The sequence below is a fragment of the Microcaecilia unicolor genome, chromosome 4 (assembly GCF_901765095.1).
Source record: "Microcaecilia unicolor chromosome 4, aMicUni1.1, whole genome shotgun sequence".
NCBI classification, from domain to species: domain Eukaryota; kingdom Metazoa; phylum Chordata; class Amphibia; order Gymnophiona; family Siphonopidae; genus Microcaecilia; species Microcaecilia unicolor.
This window is the reverse complement of record NC_044034.1, coordinates 225,287,576-225,309,162: the sequence shown is the minus strand read 5'-3', so window position 1 is coordinate 225,309,162 and position 21,587 is coordinate 225,287,576. Positions and strand designations below refer to the sequence as shown.

Sequence of the window (21,587 nt, the reverse complement as noted above, 5' to 3'; positions counted from 1 at the left end):
AGTCCTCCACCTGACAGTGTCTCCTGCCCCTTTGGTTCCCTGCTGTCTGCTCTCCTCTCCCTTCCCCACAACCCTTACTTGTTTTGGTAGTCCCCTCCAGCAGGGACTCTCATGGGCAGTCTCGCAATTCATCGGGGGCTTTTCCTCCGCTGAAGTATATGCAGGAAGTTGCATCAGAAGAGGAGATCCTGACCACACTCAGGGCTGCCTGTGAGAGTCCCTGCTGGAGCCGATATTTTTTTTTTGTTACATTTGTACCCCGCGCTTTCCCACTCATGGCAGGCTCAATGCGGCTTACATGGGGCAATGGAGGGTTAAGTGACATGCCCTGAGTCACAAGGAGCTGCCTGTGCCTGAAGTGGGAATCGAACTCAGTTCCTCAGTTCCCCAGGACCAAAGTCGACCACCCTAACCACTAAGCCACTCCTTCAAAACAAGGAAGGAGGGCTGTGGGGATGGGAACAGAGACAGTCTAAGGGCAGCAGAAGGGAGGAGGAGATGCAGGCGCATGGAGGACTCCGGTGAAGGGGAAGCCTGAAGGTAGCAGCTATGAAAAAAAAAAAAAAAAAAAAAAAAAATATATATATATATATATATGGTGCGTTCATGCATATAACGCGTGGGGGGAGGGTGTTGTGGTTTGGAAAAACTAATGGCATGTATATTATATGCGTGAAAATACAGTATATGTTATTTTTAGTTGGTTTGAAAGAAAAGATGGAAATGAAACAAAAGTAGTGACACATTCATAATCTTAAAAAATAAATTACTGCAATTAAGTACTCTCAACCCCATAGCCAACAACTACAGCAAAGCATATTGCAGTTTCAGTGGAAAATGTCAATATGCTTGCAATCTCAGAATACTTACTTTCCTTGTACAAAATGGACCATAGCTGCAGCAATGCATATAACCACTAGAAAAGGTGGTGAGCTGAAAGAATAAAGGGCTTACCAATATGGTACCCTTGATGTTTCAGCAGTGAATCCTGACAGTGTCTTTAAAAAGTTAATTTGCACCTCAGATAGGAGGTTCAGTGTTCAGTCACAGATTAATTCCAATTTTCTTAGTGAAGCTGGGGAAATGAGTATATGGGAAGCAAATTCCCTTATCTATTGTAAGTGTATGACTTATGTTAACCATTCTTTTTATCACTATACTTAGCTGTGTATCTGGTATAGTGCTGTGTATATTATCAGAATATAAAAGGACAAAGATAAATAAATGGTATATATATATATATATTTGGGTAGGACTGTAGTCAACAATCCAAAACAATTTGAGTGTTTTCAGCTGGCATCAGATTAGCACAAGCCTTGCTCCTAATACTTTTGAATTAAGGTCACATTAGACACACACCCAACCTCTTGCAGTCTCATCATTGGTGAACCATCACACACAGGACCCATTCTTTGTATCTTTATATGCATCTCTCATCAGAAAGCCATCATACATTGTCCTTTGTCACTCTATCATCAGGTAGTCAATTTGTATGGTCTTTCTCTTTACTCTTTTTAAGGTAACCAGAAGCAACAGTGTCTGATATTTTCATGATTTTCTCCACATATTCTCAAATCACATCAGGCCTTTCCTTATTCTGCATAGTAACTGTCATCCATAACAGATACCAAAAGGAGGTAAAAAAATGACCAATTAGCTGCATGGTTAAAACCATTCAAAATAGCTTTATAAAGTGTCACAATTCTGTTTTCTGTACATCTGATGTCTCATTCTTCATACTTCTAGTTACAAATGCGTAATTTTTATCCTTGTTCCAGTTCTTTTTCTTTCTCTTTTAAAGGCAACTCAACACAAAACAACCATCAACAACACCCTATTTACAGAGAGGTACAATATAACATAATCATTGCAAAAAAGAATAAAAATAATTTCCTTGGTAACAAGATACTTGGGTTAAGATGTAAAATGAGAAAATTCACATCTTTACTTCAAAAAGAGAAAGAACTGGTAAAGATAAATGTAGAACTAATTTTTTTCTGATATCACAAGTCAGCTACTCTCTTTTCCTCCCCCCTCCCAAAGCCCCTCAAAAAATTTTGCCAATCCTCCCCAGGGATTCAAGTATCAAGGATTAAGTGATGGACTAAGGAACTGGTTCTAGATGCAGTTCATATTCCATAAATTAAACCACAAAGAAATAACCTAATCAAAAAGAAAAAAAAAAGAGCTTTAACAAGATAGGTACAGAATGCAAACCCACCCTGAAAAATGCAGGGGATTCAAGTTTTAGGCATTCTGTGCCTCTGTTTGAAAATGAACCATGTGTTTCCCTATGCATTTAAAACTATCAACTGAATTCATAGCAGTGTTAGTTAATCCCAAGATTGGAAAGTCTACTCCTATCTGGAGGAGCTGCAGTCAGGATTCTGCTCCACTCACAATGGTCAATGGGGAGGGACACATTGAGTCCCTTCCTCTCCCCTGTGTTAGCTGTGTTTTATCAATGCAAACAAGCAGCAGGTTATGCTGGTGTTTGATGCTCAGACTCTTGATCCTCTTCTGGCTCTGGCTTTTTATATTTCCTCATGTGTTTGTAGCGCTCCACATACGCCTTAACCAGGTTCGCCACCTTCACTGGGTTGATTTCTCCACTTTTGCTGTGACAAATCTGCAGGAGAAACACGAACTATAAATCAAGTACTGTCTACAGTTACTTAGTTGTCATTACACTCAACACATCTATCTCGCCAAGAATCTGTGTACACAAATTGTTTTGTACCGAGTTGTAATTAGTCTAAATGGTGCTATATGTGATTTCCGTGCAATAAAATCAAAGATAAGATACATCTCTTATCCATATAGACTTACAGTCAAGACCCAGAACTGAACCATGAATCTTTTAAATGTATCTATTAAACTCACATAATCATTTTAGACAATGGTACTATAACAATTCACTTACCTGTAAGCAGATGTTCTCAGAGGACAGCAAGACACATTACACACAGAAGCCCCAGCACAGACGCTGCCCAGCATTCTACAACTTCTAGAAGCCTTTAGTAGCACCAAATGCGTACACACGTGCACCTTCCCACCTGCCTCTGTTGCACAGGACCAGGCAGTTGAACACAAAAGCTTAGAGAATACAATTCCTAGGAAAGGTGGGAAGAATGTGGTAATGTGTCCTGCTGTCCTCAGAGAACACCTGCTACAGGTGAGTAAATTTGCTTTCTCCGAGGACAAGCAGGATTGCACATTACCAAAGACAGCTACCAGGCTCGTTGAAAATAAAGGACAATAGGGCTTGCAACAAGCAAAGCCAACAAGAAACCAATTAAAGAAACATCAGGGGTGGAGTTGGATTCTAGACACTGAATAAATTCTGCAGGACTGTCTGACCAAATCAAAGGTTATGTTGGGAATCCTGCTCTAAGCAGTAGTGAGATGTGAATGTGTGGACTGAAGACCACGTTGCAGCTTTGCAAATCTCTTCAATGGGTACAAGGAATAAAATCACTCCCTTTCTTCCCCAGGCAGGACTAGGTCAACTGTATGGGCATGTAGAAGGGAAGAGGGTTACTGTTGCTAGGAGCTTAACCTTGACACTCTTGGTGGGCAATTCCAGGTCAAGTTACATGTGGATACCTCCTCAATGCTAGTATGTCCCTAGTGTCCAATGCAGCTGCAGGAAACATGGGGACAGATGTCTCCAATGCTGAAGGACCAGTCTTTGAAGTGCCAAAAAGTATTTTCTGCAGTACCTCTTATCCCCTTTCACCATCTCAGGACAGAGCTTACAATTAGGGGCTTTGTGGTTGAGTCTTAGGCACAGCAAACACCAGACATGACCTTGCCTCACCAATAACATTTTTTTTTTAATCTCTGGGAGTTTTTTTGGGACATTAGAGAAAAAAATGGCTGTAGCAAGATCAAACAACACAACTGTTAGAAAAATGGGGGCAAAATCCTGGCTGTAGAACTTACGCCTAAATGGGCCAGAGATACATGAAGAGATACATAAAAGAAAATGCCACTCAGAAGAAAAAAGGCTACCAAAAAAGGCATGGAAGGTCACCAAGTGTGCTGAGGAGAGCCCAGAAAAAAGCAGCCCTCCCACGCAGATGAGGCAGGTAGTAAGGTAAGTGCGCATGCATGCTCAGTGCTCCCAAAGGCTTCTTTCTATAAGTTGTAGAACACTGGGCAGTGTCCGTGATGGGGCTCCAATGGATAACACTACCCATCTGTGGTAATTTGCAGTCCTGCTTGTCCTCTGAGAATGTATAAACATATTTATACACATAAATATTCAGACATGCACACTATGAGGGTATTTGGCTTTTCCCCATATGAAGCTTGTTTTAAATGTGCAAAGGCCTTTTATAAACGTGTGAGCATTTATACACTTTTATGTATGCACGCCAACGAGATGGCACATACTTATATGCACAGCATGTGTAGGCATTCCCAGGTGCATATTTTGAGTAGAGTTACGAGTTACATATTTTGAGTAAAATGTACATAGTGGTTAGGGTGGTGGACTTTGGTCCTAAGGAACTGAGTTCGATTCCCACTTCAGGCACAGGCAGCTCCTTGTGACTCTGGGCAAGTCACTTAACCCTCCATTGCCCCATGTAAGCCGCATTGAGCCTGCCATGAGTGGGAAAGCGCGGGGTACAAATGTAACAAAAATAAATAAAATATACATTTACACCTGTGCATTCACAGACCTGTATTTGCCTTGGAGCATGTGCAAATGTGTGTGTGAAAGTGTTCTAGGGATCCACAAGAATAAAATAGGCTCCTTTCTGGACTTTCACATAGGTGCCTTTTATATATTTATTTATTTTTGTTACATTTGTACCCCGCGCTTTCCCACTCATGGCAGGCTCAATGCGGCTTACATATTGTATACAGGTACTTATTTGCCCAGAGTCACAAGGAGCTGCCTGTGCCTGAAGTGGGAATCGAACTCTGTTCCTCAGTTCCCCAGGACTAAAGTCCACCACACTAACCACTAGGCCACTCCTCCACTCATTTTCAGCATGTGATATATATATCACATGCATAAATACGTATATGCACAAAAATATTTTTTTTAAACTTGGTTTTAGCTCATGCCTTTTTCAATAGTAGCCTAAGGGGAGTTACATTCAGGCACAGTAAAGTAATTGCCCTGCCCCCAGTGAGCTTACAGTCTAAGTCTGTAGCTCAGACAATGGAGATTTAAGTGATTTGCCCAAAGAAGGGCAGTGGAATCTGAATCCTGGTTTCCCTAGTTCTAAGCTTTCAGCTGTAAATACCAAGCTATTATTTTACTACATTATACTGTAGCTATATAACCTTATGTATACAAAGCATTGTGCATTCTTAGCAATTATCTAATGTTTACAGTACTGGGCTGACAATCAGAAAAGGCTGGTTAAAATCTTGTTGATGTAAGCTCTCTGGGAACAGGGAGATGTCTAATTTACCTGAATGTAACTTACCTTGAGCCACAGTTTTTGGGTATGTGGTCAGATCAGGATGGGTGGTAGTACCTTTGCTTAGGAATCTTAGAAGAATTGATCCCTAGCCAAAACTTTATGGGCTGACTTTGATTCTCACCCTTTTCCTGTTGGAACTCTATCCTCTTGATTTCATTGGACACTATTGCTCCTCTCTTCTGTGTGCCATCCTACTTCTCACCAGGTGTGGTATACTAGAGGGTTATGGTTATTTAAGAAACAAGTGCCTTTGGAGAACTAAATGATTGCTTTAAACCCTTCCCTTGTGCAGAGAACTCTCTTCTCATTACCACTTGGAAGTGAGGGAAGCTAACAGACAACATTCAGGAAGCGGCAAATTGGCTTAAAGCTTTATTCTTGGCTTTTTATTATTTATTTATTTATTGCATTTGTACCCCACATTTTCCCACCTATTTGCAGGCTCAATGTGGCTTACAAGCACCTGTTATGGCATCGCCATTCCAGGAGATAGATACAATTGGTGTTACAGAAAGATTCTGGATGAAGAAAAAAGGCCTAAGCAAAGTTATAGAAAGATAAATATCGGAATAGGGTGAAGTGGTGAAGTGTTATAATTAGCTATGGATTCTCATTGTAGGCCTTGTTGAAGAAATAGTTTTTCAAAGATTTACGAAAGTTAGTTATGTCGTTGATCGTTTTCAAGTCAGTTGGTAGTGCATTCCATAGCTGCGTACTCATGTAGGAGAAGCTGGTCGCGTGTGATAGCTTGTATTTTAGTCTTTTGCAGTTGGGGACGTGCAGATTAAGGAATTTGCTGGCTGATCTTTTAGCATTTCTGGGAGGCAAGTCTGCGAGGTCAAGCATGTAGCTCGGGGCATCTCCGTGGATGATTTTATGAACAATCGTGCAGATCTTGAATGAGATACGCTCTTTGAGTGGGAGCCAGTGGAGTCTTTTCTCGTAGAGGTTTCGCACTTTCATATTTTGTTTTGCCGAATACGAGTCTGGCTGCGGTATTCTGGGCTGTTTGAAGTTTCTTGATAGTCTGTTCTTTGCAGCCAGCGTATAGTGCGTTGCAGTAGTCCAGGTGACTTAGAACCACTGACTATACCAGGGTACAGAAGATGGATCTTGGAAAGAAAGGTTTCCATATGGAGCGGAACATCTTTTTCGTTGTGTTCTTCACGTGGGTGTCGAGTGTGAGATTTTGGTCTATGGTCACTCCCAGAATTTTCAGATTGTTTGAGATTGGAAGAGATAGGTTTGGTGTGGATATGATGGTGAAGTTACTTGTGTTATGTTGTGAGGTGAGTATAAGGCATTGTGTTTTTTCTGTGTTAAGTTTTAGCTGGAATGCATCAGCCCAGGAGTGCATGATTTGGAGGCTTTGATTAATCTCGCTAGTGATTTCCCTTAAATCATGTTTGAACAGGATGTAGATCGTGACATCATCTGCATATATGTAGGGGTTGAGGTTATGATTGGCCAGTAACTTGGCCAGGGGTATCATCATTAAGTTGAAAAGGGTTGGTCAGAGGGGGGATCCTTGGGAGACCACATTCTGGTTGAGATGTCCTCGTTCACTATTACTTGGTACGATCAGATCTTACCACTATTGGTCCTAAGTCTCTGCTTTCAATGTCTCTCTGTGAAAGAATTTGCACATTTCTTTCATTTTCACTTTTGTGTGCTCTGTGATTCCATACCCCCTAAGTGACTCTTCTTGTGAATTAGTCCCTCAAGAATTTTGACTCTGCAGTCGTTACCTGCTCCTTCTATGCTTCGATCTTTCATCTTTATCCCTTCTCTCTCTCTGCTGCAGATTACCACTGACCCTGCACCAGTTAATTTCTTGTGAGAGGTGTGGAGAGATTTCAACTATGCTTTGCTACCCTATTTGCAAAAAGTGATATCTGTAAGAAAGACTGTGTGACCATCAGGCCCTTTCCTCTTATATTGGCTCAGTGTCCCTGGCCTTGGTCTACTGCCCCTCATTCAGACCATTATTAATAGAAGTCTCTCCTCTGAAATCTTTCCCAGTGTCTAAAAGCAAGCTATTTTTAAATTTAAATTGAAAAAAAAAAAAAGTTGCTAGACCCTATGTTGTCAACCACAAGCCCGTAGAATTGGAAAAGGTGCAGAGAAGGGCGACGAAAATGATAAAGGAGATGGGATGACTTCCCTATGAGGAAAGGCTAAAGTGGCTAGCGCTCTTCAGCTTGGAGAAAAGGCAGCTGAGAGGAGATATGACAGAGGTCTACAAAATAATGAGTGGAGTTGAACGGGTAGACGTGAAGTACTTGCTTACGCTTTCCAAAAATACTAGGACTAGGGGGCATGCGATGAAGCTACAAAGTAGTAAATTTAAAACGAATCAGAGAAAATTTTTCTTCACTCAATGTGTAATTAAACTCAGGAATTCGTTTCCAGAGAATGTGGTAAAGGCGGTTAGCTTAGCAGAGTTTAAAAAAGGTTTGGAAGGCTTCCTAAAGGAAACGTTCATAGACCATTATTAAATTGGACTTGGGGAAAATCCACTATTTCTGGGATAAGCAGTATAAAATGTTTTGTACTTTTGGGGGATCTTGCCAGGTATTTGTGACCTGGATTGGCCACTGTTGGAAACAGGATGCTGGGCTTGAATGACCATTGGCATGTCCCAGTATGGCAATACTTATGTAACCTTGTTTTTCTATCCAAGATCTTAGAAAAAGTTGTCTTTCAGCAGCTAGGCTTCTGGAGGTTTCCGAGGATAGAATTGAAAATCTTTTATCCTTCCTGAATCAGTTGGTAATTGTGCTGGATCCAGTTCTGGCTTATTTGTTTAAGGGGTGTTTGGTGGCTATGTTAGGGTTGGTGGCACAGCTCTTGAATGCTTCTTCAACTCTGGGGACTGTGCCATGAGTCTTACAGGAGGTGGTAGTTAAACCTATTTTAAAGAAACAAGGCTTGCATGGGGATCTATGTATGCATTATTGGCTGATTTCTAACTTGCCAATGATGGCTAAATTATTGGAAAAGTAAGTACTGGCACAGATTGAGGACTTTTTTTTTTACATAGTAACATAGTAAATGACAACAGATCCATCCAGTCTGCCCAACAAGATAAACTCAGTTTACATGGTTTGCGATACTTTATATGTATACCCGAGTTTGATTTGTCCTTGCCATTCTCAGGGTACAGACCGTAGAAGTCTGCTCAGCACTGTTCTTGTACTAAAAGTTCTGAAGCTAACGTCGAAGCCCCTTAAAATTTACACTCTAGCCCATTCCTATCTATTCAGTCACAATCAGGGCACAGACCGTAGAAGTCTGCCCAGTCTCCACAGCACTGGTTTTGCTTCCCAATTACCAGTGTTGCCACCCAATCTCCGCTAAGATTCTGTGGATTCATTCCTTTAAACAGGATTGCTTTGTGTTTATCCCACGCATGTTAGAATTCCATTACCGATTTCATCTCCACCACCTCCCACAGGAAGGTATTCCACGTATCCACCACCCTCTCTGTGAAAAAATACTTCCTAACATTACTCCTGAGTCTGCCCCACTTCAACCTCAATTCATGTACTCTAGCTCTACCACCTTCCTGTCTCCAGAAAAGGTTTGTTTGCAGATTAATACCTTTCAAATATTTGAATGTCTGTATCATGTCACCCCTGTTTCTCCTTTCCTCCAAGGTATGCATGTTCAGGTCGGCAAGTCTCTCCTTGTACGGCTTGCAACACAAATCCCATACCATTTTTGAGGCTTTTCTTTGCACCTCTTCCAGTCTTTTTACATCTTTAGCAAGATACGGCCTCCAAAACTGAATACAATACTCCAAGTGGGGCCTCACCAACGACTTGTAGAGGGGAATGGGCGGTGACAGTGAGTTATTTTGCTGTTTTTTTAGTATGTTCTCCTGAAGACGCCGCCAAGGTGAAACGTGGCTCCACGTTGGGAACAATAAAGAGAATATCCATTATGGTTTTAAAGCACTGATTGAACACAGTGTAACAGTTTTTTAGTATATCAGCAGCAGTACATGACAGAACACTGGACTAAATCCAACCCGTTATTAAGATAAGTGATTTTGCTTGACTACACAGTGAATGTTCATTCAAGACTGATTGGTTGGAAAATTCAGCTGAATCCAAATAGCCAGCTAGGATGGTTAGGCAGGTCCAGTGCTATGAGGTGCAGGGTTGTTGTGCTATATGCTGGTACTGTGATAAATGGTAGTTTGGCACATCAATATACACTGAGTACTGCATATTTAAAAGATAAATGGTAATTAAATTTTAACTGCCAGACCCTCGACCATTCTTCTAACGTTCGGAGATCCCTTCTCATGGTTTCTACTCCCTCCAAGGTATCCACTCAATTGGCTATCTTCGTGTCATCCACAAAAAGGCAAACCTTTCCTTACAACCCTTCAGCAATATCTCCCACAAACATATTAAGCAGAATCGGCCCCAGCACAAACCCCTGAGGAACTCCACTGCTCACCTTCCTTTCCTCCGAGCGGATTCCATTTACCACCACCCTCTGCCACCTGTCGGTCTACCAGTTTCCTATCCAGTTCACCACTTTTGGTCCTAAGTTCAGCCTTTTCAGCTTATTCACGAGTCTTCTGTGGGGGACCGTATCAAAGGCTTTGCTGAAATCCAGGTAGATTACATCTGGTGCACATCCTTCATCCAGTTCTTTGGTCATCCAGTCAAAGAAGTCAAAAAGATTTGTTTGGCAGGATTTTCCTTTGGTAAAACCATGTTGCCTTGGGTTCTGTAACCCGTTGGCTTCTAGAAAGTTAACTAACCTTTCAGTAGCAACTCCATTATTTTTTCTACCACTGACATGAGACTTATCTGTAGTTTCCCACTTCTTCCCCGTCTCCATTTTTGTGAAGAGGGACCACATCTGCTCATCTCCAATCTCGCAGAACCTCTCCTGTCTCTAAAGATCTATTAAACAAATCTTTAAGAGGTCCAGCCAGGACCTCTCTGAGCTCCTTCAATATCCTGGGATGTATCCCATCTGGCCCCATAGCTTTGTCCACCTTCATATTCTGAAGCTGTTTATAAACTCTTTCTTCTGTAAACAGCGCAGTATCCACTGCATTCCCAGATGTTCCCTCGGCAGCCGAACGTGGTCCTTCTCCAGGCTTTTCCTCCGTGAACACAGAAGAGAAGTAATTGTTTAGCATGTTCGCTTTAGCCTCATCAATCTCCACAAAGTCATTCTCATTATCTTTCAGTCTTGCAATTCCATTCCTATCTTTTCTCCTTTCACCAATATATCTGGAAAAGGACTGGTCACCTCAATTTACATCTGTAGCTAGTTTTTCTTCCGCTTTCACTAGCCATATTTCCCTCTTCACTTCTTTGAGTTTAATCCGATAAACTTTTCCATGATCCTCTCGTTGCGTTCTTTTGTATTTCTTGAATAGAGAGGTGTGGTAGCCGTGTTAGTCCACTCTTAAGGTTATCAATAGAAATCAAACAAAATAAAACATGGAAAAGAAAATAAGATGATACCTTTTTTACTGGACATAACTTAATACATTTCTTGATTAGCTTTCGAAGGTTGCCCTTCTTCGTCAGATCGGAAATAAGCAAATGTGGTAGCAGATAGTATATATAAGTGAAACATCCAAGCATTACTTTGACAGTCTGACAGGGTGGGGGGATGGGTAGGAGGTATGCATGGGGACATCAAAGCATTTCATTGATATTCTAACAGGATGGGTGTGGGTAGGTGAGAGGATGGTGATAATCAGAGAAATACAATTTTATGGTTTATAATGGGCTAGAAAACCCAGATCCTTGTTAAGTCCTGCCTGTTGGGTGTCAAAATATTCAATCATTCTGACTTCAAAGGTCTTACGTTCCTGTATTGTTTTAAAGTTACCTTTCAGGATTCTTACTATGAAATCACTGGTGCAGTGTTCTGGTCTTGTAAAGTGCTGTCCCACAGGGTTGGGAATCTGACTGGCACCGGCTATCTTCATGTGATGTCTGTGCAGATTAAATCTTGTCTTAAGCATCTGGCCTGTTTCTCCAACATAGCATCCTTCGTTACATTTTTTACACAGAATGATATATACCACATTGGAAGATGAGCATGTGAAAGATTCCTTTATGTTGAATACTTTTCCTTTGTGAATGACTGTGGGGTCCTGTGAAATGTTTTGGCATAGCTTGCAGCTGGATATATTACAGGGAAATGTGCCCTTCTCTTCCTTTTCAGTCTGTGTTGGGAGTTTACTTCTGATTAGCTTGTGTTTTAAGTTGGGTGGCTGTCGGAAGGCCAGCACTGGTGGGGATGGGAATATCTCTTTCAGTAATTCATCTTCCTGGAGTAGAGGCTGTAGGTCTCTTATAATTTTCCTCAGTTTCTCCAGCTCTGGGTTGTATGTCACTATAAGGGGGATTCTGTCTGTGGCTTTTTTTTCTTTGTACTGTAGCAGATTTTCCCTGGGTGTTTTGAGGGAGGAGGCAATACTCTTGGAGATTATTTTGGGGTTGTAGCCTGTTTGAAGGATGCAGTCAGGGTTTCAAGGTGTCTGTCTCTATCCCCTGGGTCCGAGCAGATACGGTGGTATCTTGTGGCTTGGCTGTAAATAATGGATCTTTTTGTATGTGAAGGATGGAAGCTGGAGTTGTGGAGGTAGCTGCATCTGTCTGTGGGTTTCTTGTATATAGATGTTTGTATACATCATCACTGATTGAGACTGTGGTGTCCAAAAAATTGACTTTTTCTGGGGAGTAGTCAATTTTGAATCTGATTGTAGGATGGTATGTATTGAAGGAATAGTAAAATTGTTTCAGAGTTTCTTCCCCTTCTGTCCAAATCATAAAAATGTAATCGATGTACCGGTAGTATTTTAGAGGTTTGGTCTGGTATGTATTCAGAAATGTCTCTTCCAGCTCAGCCATAAAAAGGTTGGCATATTGGGGTGCTGTCCTGGTGCCCATCGCAGTGCCCATTATTTGTAGATAGATATCATTGTTAAAGCGGAAGTAGTTGTGAGTTAAAATAAATTTGATTAATTTTGTAATAGTTTCTGGTGAGTATTGATGGTCCAGTGTGGATGTTTTTAGGTATTCTTGAACAAAACCTCTTTTGCTCTTATATTTTCAGCTACTTGCTTGGAGAACCATATAGGCTTCCTGTTTCTCTTGTTTTTATTTACTTTCCTTGCATAAAGATCAGTTGCCATATTTATAGCAGCCTTTAGCTTTGACCACTGATTTTTTACTTCTCCTACACCTTCCCATGCCAACAGCTCCTTCTTCAGGTATTTCCCCATTTTATCAAAATCAGTACATCTGAAATCCAGTACTTTGAGTTCTATTTATTTATTTATTTATCTATCTCATTTGTACCCCACAGTTTCCCAACAGTGTCAGGCTCAATACATCCACACTCTGCCTTTGCCCTTATATCAAACCATATGGTGTGATGGATCACTATTACATAGGTGGGCACCCACCCGGATATTGGAAACACTTCCTCCATTCGTGAGCACTAGATCCAGTGTCGACCCATCCCTTGTGGGTTCCATCACCATTTGTCTGAGCAAGGCACTTTAACCGGCATCCACAATTTCTCTACTTCTTTCCGATTCTGCAGAATCCCAACAGTAGCACCTCCCCTTTCATACAAATTTTTTTGAATATCTTCTATCAGATCCTTGTCTAGCTTCTCCATTTGTGCCGGAGGTCTGTAGATAACCCCCATGTGGATAGAGGGTCCATCTTCTCTTTCCAGAATGATCCATAAACTTTCTTCCTTTCCCCAGGTTCCCCACATTTCAGCCGCTCTGATATTGTCTCTCACATACAGAAACACTCCTCCACCTATTCAGCCCTCTCTATCCTTTCTAAAAAGATTATAGCCCGGTATGGTCACATCCCTTTCATGAGAATCACTGAACCACGTCTCTGTAACAGCAACAATATCCAGTTTTCTTCAAACATCAGGACTTGCAAGTCTTGAACCTTCTTACTTAGGCTACGAGCATTTGTGCTCATTGCTTTCCATGTGCTTAGTGAGTCTAGGTGCTTTTCTATAATTAGTTGACCTTTCCCTCTGCCATCATGTTTATTCTGAGTGTGACTTTCCGAATACCCTTGTTTCCTTTTGTCACCCCTACCCTCTAGTTTAAATGTCTAGAAACATGCTATCTGAATTTCTCCCAAAGGATCTTTTTTTCCTGTCACAGAAAGATGTAGCCCATCATTACAGTACAGCCTGTTATTTTTCCACATATTACCCCATGCTCCTATGTATCTAAAACCTTCTTTTTGAAGAAAGGGAGCTTTTGAGTGTGGGGTTAATAAGGCTTTGGTAAGGTATGGGAATGGAAACCATGTTGGCGGCCTTGCTGGATGAGCTGGGTTTTTTGGGGTATGATAAGGGATGGAAGGAGATATTGATTTCTATCAATTTGAGTGCAGCCTTTGATATGGTGGAAGATGGTACTTTGGTGCTGCGTTGTGAATAGATGGGGTTGGGTGGGAAAGTAATACAATGGCTTCACTCTTTAAGAGACAGAAGATACAGGGTTAGATTTAATGGTTGCTCGTTGCAGCGGAAAGAACTGGTAAAAGGGGTACTGAAAGGCTCCAAATTATCCTGCTTGCTATTTAACATTTTTATGTCCCCCTTTGGAAGCACTGGTCAGTAAGCTTTCATTCTATGCCTAAGTGGTCGATATCCAGTTCCTCTTACTTGGTGGATGGGCAGGGCTGGTGCAGCAGGGGAGGTTGAAAGGCTCTATGAGTAAAGCGGGGGAATGCTTGTATGGTGTGGGCTGTCTCCAAGTCAGTAGTACTCTGTTTTGGGGATGTTACATGGTCCTCGTTAAGTCTCAGGGCTGCTGAAGGTACTGAACATCTTCCCTGTGCCAAGTATTGGGGATGGTGCTGAAGAGGGAGGGGCTGGCCAAAGGCAGATACAGGTGGTTTTATGACCATTTTTACTCAGTTGCTCCTAGTTCATATACTGAAACCGTATTTATGGGAGGCAGCTTTTTGTCTGTGTATTGGGCTACTGTGATGTTCTGTATGTGAGCTTGTGAAGTCAGCTAATTAGAAAGCTACTGCTTGCCCTGGAGTTGGTAGCATGGAATGTTGCCACTATTTGGGTTTCTGCCAGGTACTTGTGACCTGGATTGGCCACTGTGGGAAACAGGATACTGGGCTAGAGGGTCCATTGGTCTGACCCAGTATGGCTATTCTTATGTTCTCATGCTACAAGTGGCACAGAATTTGTTAGCAAGGTTTCTGTTGCAAGCACCGAGAAGTAGCGCCACCCTCTACTGCAGCACCTGCACTGGTTGCCTGTTCAGGAATTGGAATGGTGCCTATTCAAACTGATTATGATAATTTTTAGAACTGTGCATAGAAAGCAGCCTAAGATCCTAGGGTCTTGATGGGCCCATTATGTTCAGAACTATCCTCTGTGGTCTTCATCCAGAAGTTTGTATTCCTGGGTACCAATGTGATAAAGATGGAATAATGGAAGTAAGGCATTTTGGGCGAGGGCAGTAATAGAATGGAATAAATTACCTGATGTAATGAAGGGCGAACTTTTAATTTTGCCCCTTGGAATTTTTATGGAAAGAAATTCCATGTGTAAAGAGGAAAAGTATCAGAAGTCAAAGTGAGTAAGCCCTTGGATTGTAGCTGGGCACGAGTGTGTCAGAGGGGCGCTGGCAGATGGTAGACGAGCCTCTTCTAGAGGGTTGTGAAAGGAGAGTGGCTCTGAAAAGAGCAGTTGAGGGCTGGCCCAGCGAACTGGGACCTGGGTGGCTTGACTGAAGACCAGGTACACAGGACAGGACTGGAACAAGATGCTGAAGCAGGCCAGATTGAGGAGAAGACGCTGGAGCATTTGACAGTATTCCCCCTCAAAGCCCCCTCCGGGCCTGTGTTTGAGAGGAAACAAGCAACGGAATCTCTAGAGGAACGTGGAAGCATGAACTAGGTCTGCTGGTTCCAAAGAATTTTCTTTGGGTCCATACCCTTTCAGGTGATTAGGTACTGAAGCCTTCCCTGCAGCCTTTGGGAATCAAGGAAGTCCTGAATCTCGCATTCAGTATCTGAGTCTCTGGCACAGGTGGCGTGCTACTCCTCCTTCTCAATACGAGTAGTTTCAGAAGGGGCACATGAATTGTATAATGAATTTGCAAGGTAGAGGGTAGCTTTAGTTGATAAGAACCGGTCCCATCTGATGAACCACAAGGTAAGGTCCAATGAACCGAGGCGCAAATCTGCTGGACGGAGTCTTGAGAGGCAAGTTCTGTGTGGACAGCCAAACCAGATCTCTGGGGTGAAGCAGTGGAGCTGGGCATCTCTTTTTTTAGACAACACATCTGCAAAAGACCTATAAACCTGTGACAATCCTACCAGAGCCTCTAATTCTGAGATGGCAGTGGGGATGACCGTGGCCACTGTATCAAGCAAGCTGTGTTAGCAGAATGGTCCCCATGCTGCAAGTTCCTCATTGCTCCAGTCTATTTCCGGGTTATGTTGTTGTAGCCTGGGGAATCCCAAGATACTGGGGTTAGCTACAGTTGGGAAGACGTACAGGGTAATAGTCTCAGTTTGGAGAACCTCGAGTCTCAAGCAAATGGGTATCCGTCTTGGCCTTAATGTGCCCTTGAATGTTTCCACATACCGAGGAGACTGCTGTAGTCCTGGGAGAACATGAGTAGGAATGCTGTAGTACCGGATGAGGGCCTCATTGATAAATTTTCCCCCTGCCCTGGAGTCAATGAAGGCCAATGTGGTAGCCACCACTTGATCCTATTCTAGAGACACAGGGAGTAGCAGTTCCATGTGGAGAATTTGAGGAAAGGAGGCTAGCACTGTATTCCCCACCACAGCTAAGCCCAAAGGTTTCCTGCCTTCATATACATATCTTTAGGTTTTTTTCTCATATATCTCCCAATGAAGACCCCAAACCATTTGGATTGCCTTCCTCTGAACAATTCTTTTTTTATCCTTAGTAAAATAGGGCCTGCAAAACTGAATGCAGTACTTCAAGAGAAGTCTCATCAACAACCTGTACAGGGGCATTCACTCCTCTTCCCTTCTGCTGATTATGCGTCTCTCTATGCAGCCTAGCATTCTTCTGGCTGTGGCCATCATCTTGTTTAACTGCTGGTGCAGGAGGTGTGGTATCAGAAGGGGGGAGGATCAGTCAGGTGATGTTCTTGGGGAGTGTGGGTTGTAAACACAGGTTCAAGTTATGATCATAGGAGCTCAGGTGATTCACCTTGCCATGGGGACGGGGGACAGCAGCAACAGATACCTCTTAACAAAATTGCTCTGAAACAAAAATTTATAAAACAAGGCAAAAAAAAAAAAAAAACCTGCAAAAGACACAGGAAACTAAATAAAAATATATATTTTTTGCCTGCACACCTTTAATACCCATAAAATGCACAAGTGACTAGACTGCACAATAAGCTCGGAGGATGCAAAACAACAACTGAAAATGAGTAAGCATGCCCTAGTCCTGACCCCTGAGATGTGCAGGGGCAGATTATAGAGATTCAAGTTAGACAGATTTCAGCATTTGAACTGAGTCATGCTGTAATGTGACACCAACCTTATAAGTCTATGAACATCTTCAATATTTTCCCCTTACAGTGGCGTTCCTAGGGGGGGGGGGCGGTGGGGGGGTCCTTTCACCGGGGGGGGGGGGGGTCACACTGCATCCGGGGGGGGGGGGCGCATCGGCAATCCACCCCGGGTGTCAGCACCCCTAGGAACGCCACTGTCCCCTTATTGGGTAGGTGATGTGTATGTAAATGAAAAAAAAACATTCCAAACTCTTGAATATCGCAAAATGTGTTCCCTTCCCCCATTCTGATGTTTCCTGTAACAAATGCTTCTCTATTTACAGAAAGGAAAGGTGAACAAAGACACTGGATTACCTCAATCTGAACTGAATATGAAGACACTAAAGGAACACTGGCAGAATACAAGCACCAGGTCCCTAATGATGGATCCAATTGTGTTATTAGCCTCTCTCAATTCTACTGTTGAAGAAGTCTAGTCTTAATTTACTCCAGGTAATCATAGAAGACTCTTCTAGCACAACAGCTCTTTTTTCGTTTTACCTTCTGTACAGCCTTTCTCAAAATGTCCTTGTACTCATCCTTGGTAATCTCCCTCTTCTGATAGAAAGGTTTTATGGCAAGTTTAACTTCCTCGACAGCCCGCTCCTGTATGTGCAGTTTCTTCAAGTACTACAAAGAAAAGGAAAAGGCATACTCAATAAACCAAAGCTAATGAAAAAAACCCCTGCAATAATGGATTACCAGCTGTAATCAGTTTGATTAGCAGTAAATGGAATTTAATATTGACACAAAACCAGAGCAAAAAGGCAGTGATTTCACGACTATAAGAAACTGCAATACTGTTAATGACCATGAGTTCATTACTCCAAAAGAACCGTGTTAAGCCTTTTATATCTGGTCATTGGCAATAAAGATTTTATCTACTCAGCTTTTGGTGTTCCACCTAGATTGGTTTCCTCACATCCCTTCTCTACTCCTTGGACAGCAGTACACAATACTAGAAATGGTGTTTCCCTACTATGAATCTCAGATACTTAAGGACTCATTGTCAAAGCACATGGACATCTCAAAATGGCAAAAAAAGATCCATCTGCCTAAAATGTCCAAATGGCGATTTTGGAACAGCAGAATTTGGACAGCCTACACTGCAGTTTATACAACTAGCAAAGTGACATGTTGTGGGAGTGTTTTGGGTGGGACTATGGAGTACCCAAAATTAAGATGTCCAACTGAGATAACTGAAAGGGAAAAAAAACATCCATGTCTAAAAAGGACATTTTTATTTAGACCTGCTCAGTCACATCCAGGGTACAAAGAGATGTTCTGATTCAGCAGCTGAACCCCCCCCCCCCCCCTACACACAAATTCCCCCGTTGTTCCCCTCCCCTCTTTCCTGAAAGTGAAACCAGAAAGGAATACCAGGCTCTATGACTACATCAGGTATTATGGGCATTCTAAGCAAAGCAGAAGGCAGGTTTGAGGAGTTGCCTAGTGGTCAGTGTAGTTGACTATAAACCAGAGGATCCAGGTTCAAGTCCCACTTCAGCTCTCTTTTTTTCCTTTAAAATGTGAGCCCTTCAGAAACAGGCATATACCTACTGTACCTAAATATTTAAGACACCTGCATGCCTGAAGGCTGTTGAGGTGATGTACAGTCGGGAACAGTAGGTATTTCCCCCTTCCCAGAGGGCTCAGCATTTGAAATAAAAGAGCTGTGGGGGAAATGAACTTGGTTGCCCTGGCTTACAGTCCACTGCATTGACCACTAGGTTGTCCCTCTGCTCTGCAAGGACATCTGTGTGGCCATTTCCCAAATTCTTAAAATTCACCTCTTCTCTCAAGGTTTTCAAACAAGTTGATTCCACCTACCCTCTTCACTCTGCTCTCTCCTGACCCTCTTTTCTTTGTTCTCCTTCAGCAAATTTGATGTTATATTTATTGCAAACCACATAGATGTAGTGGTGTGCTGGAGCAGGCTCGCAAAAGCCGGTTGTTAATTTTTGCAGAATTTTGGGAGCCGGTTGTTAAAGTAGGGCCTTCCATGGCTACTTTAACAACTGGCTCCCAAAATGTGGGCTTGGGCCCCCTGCTGAATTCTCTTTTACTTTGCTGGAGGGGATGCTGAGCCTTGCTCCCCGCTCCTTGTTTCCAGCTCTGAGCAGCAGGCTGGGACTTCTCGAGCATGTGAGAGAAGTTCCAGCATGCTGCTCAGAGCAAGACGTTGGGCGTGGTGGCAGTCCATTTATTGGCTGCCAGCAAAGGTATGCCTAGTGTGCCCGCACGAAGGGAGGGAGGAGAGAGAGGCAAGTGTTGCTCCCCCCCCCCCCCCCCCCCCCCCCCCCCCCCACCGGCCACCCCTGGCCCTTCCAACTGCAGAGCTGGCTACATCCGGAGAAAGAGCCTGTTAAAAATTTACCAGCACACCCCTGCATAGATGCCAGTAATGGCCCCTGCGGTACATCAAGCTTCTGTAAATAAATAAATACATAATAAATTCTGTAAAAATAGTGACAGACATCCTTGTCCCTGGATTTTTGGCGTTCATTATTTGGATGTTTCAGTTTGTAAAATGGTTGTTCATTTTGGATGTTTTCACGTATTTTTGAACAGGAAACCCCAACATATTTCCTGTTCGAAAATGACTGCAAGATGGAGCTTTTTTTTTTAAACACTATGAGCAGGACATCGTAAGTCTGATTTGGACGCATCTGTATGCAAGTGTAAGCATCCTTGAAGTCCAGAGAGCATAACTAATTCCCTTTTTGAAGCATAGGAATGAGAGTGTTGACAGAAATCATCCTGAAATTTTGCTTGGCTAGATTCTTATTCAAGGCCCTTAGGACAGAGATGGGAGAAAATCCTCCTATTTATTTATTTTATTTATTTACAGCATTTATATCCCACAATTTCCCACCCATGGGTAGGCCCAATGTGGCTAACAACAATCTACATAAACACACAATAAGTCAGGGGTCAAACAATTAATCTCCTAGGGCAAAAGCGAGGTAGAGAAAAAGAGAAAGAGCAGCGGTGATTAATATGACACCGGGGTAAAGACAGTTCAGAAGTTAGAGATGCCAGGCGGGAGTGGTGCGTACGCTTTGCCAAATAGAAAGGTCTTGAGGCGCTTTTTTAAGGTTGGGTGATCAGTAGTAAGTGATCAAGAAGTACTTGAAATAAAATACCTTATCTCTTTCCCGTGGTGAAATAGATTCAACTGCACTGACCTGTAAGAGGGAAGAGAGTTCCTTGATAAGCAATTCTTGATGCTGAGCGCTTAACTTTGATGAATCCTGGTTGTCAATTAGGAGAAACGTTTTCTATTTCTGATGGTAACCTTCCCAGACAATTTTCAAAACCCACCGGTCTGAGAATATAAGGGGCCCATGTGATGCAAAAAATTTCAGCTTTCCTCCTACTGGAAGGTCATCCAGTTACAGGGACTGAGGTTATGCACTGCTGGAATCAGTCAAAACCTGTCCTTAGTTTTGATGGTGTAGCTGGCTGGGTTTTCCGGGCCCTTGGCTGTCTTGAGAGGAGTTGCTTGGGAAGAGCAAGAGGAAGGAAAATACCTACATATGTGAGAATAGTAGGACTTCCATTTCCCTCTGCTGTAAGACTTCCCAGGGTGTCTGAGCACTGCTTGATGAGCATAGTAGTCTCCAGCATCTTATCTCCGAAGAGATTATTCCTATGGCACTGCACAACAGCAGGCTTCTGAGCAATACAATGCTGTGGGCACCAATCCACATTGAAGAGACTCTTGATGTTGTATCAAAAATATCATAGGTTACACAGATCAAGTATTTTCCACACTCTTTTCCTTTGGCTACTTGCTCATGGAGTTCAGTGGCCTGAGAAACAGTGTCAGAAAATTCTGCTACACTGTGTACAATGTTCCACAAGTACATGCTCTTTAAGATCTGGTAGGATGCTATATGGGATTTAAGCATAGCATTCTGACTGAATTTCTTCCCAAAAGACTCCGAGGACCTCATCTCTCTCCACAGGAACACAAAGAAGTAGGTTTTTATACTTGGCACTTTTGAGAACAGATTCAACCACCACTGAATGGTGAGAAAGTTGCAGCGCCTCAAATCTTGGAGCCTTTTGGCCTCTAAAGAAAGTTGAACTTATTTACAGAAGGTATGAGGGGAGGGGGGAAATCTGCCACAATTTCATCTGTGTCTTTCACAATTCTGTGAACAGGCACTTTTACAACTTGCTGGGGGGGGGGGGGGGGGGAGAGGGGTGTTGAGGAAATAGAGGATGTCCAGTGTTTCTGCCCTGGGTTCCTCCATCATCTCTAAAGAAAATGAAACATCCTGAGCCAACTCCCTGGTAAATTCAGTAAATGTAAGCTCTTCTGGAGGAGATCTACACAGCTATTTGATGGGGAGGAATCTGGGAAAACGAGTGGACCCCTCTTCAAGAGAGACCCCTGCCTCTTCTTCGGATGCTCAGCAGCACTCTGATTCAGACTCATAAAAGTACTCTGTAGGAGATGTCCGAGTCCCTGCCTGCCTTTATTGACTGAACCACTTGGTTAGGCCTAGGCTGAAGGCATCAAAACAGCAGGGATCTCC

General features: G+C 42.7%; 1 protein-coding gene across 1 annotated transcript in view; it reads right to left on the bottom strand.

Moving 5' to 3' along the window:
• Positions 1–1,665: 1,665 nt before the first annotated feature.
• Positions 1,666–21,587, bottom strand: part of PHRF1 (PHD and ring finger domains 1) — a 406,375-nt gene continuing 386,453 nt past the window's right edge. Inside the window, exons 18-19 of the mRNA XM_030201288.1 lie at positions 17,542–17,670; positions 1,666–2,629 (exon numbers count right to left, since the gene is read on the bottom strand). Coding sequence (XP_030057148.1) covers positions 2,483–2,629; positions 17,542–17,670 — 276 coding nt within the window. The 3' untranslated portion in view covers positions 1,666–2,482. The remainder of the gene's footprint in view (positions 2,630–17,541; positions 17,671–21,587) is intronic.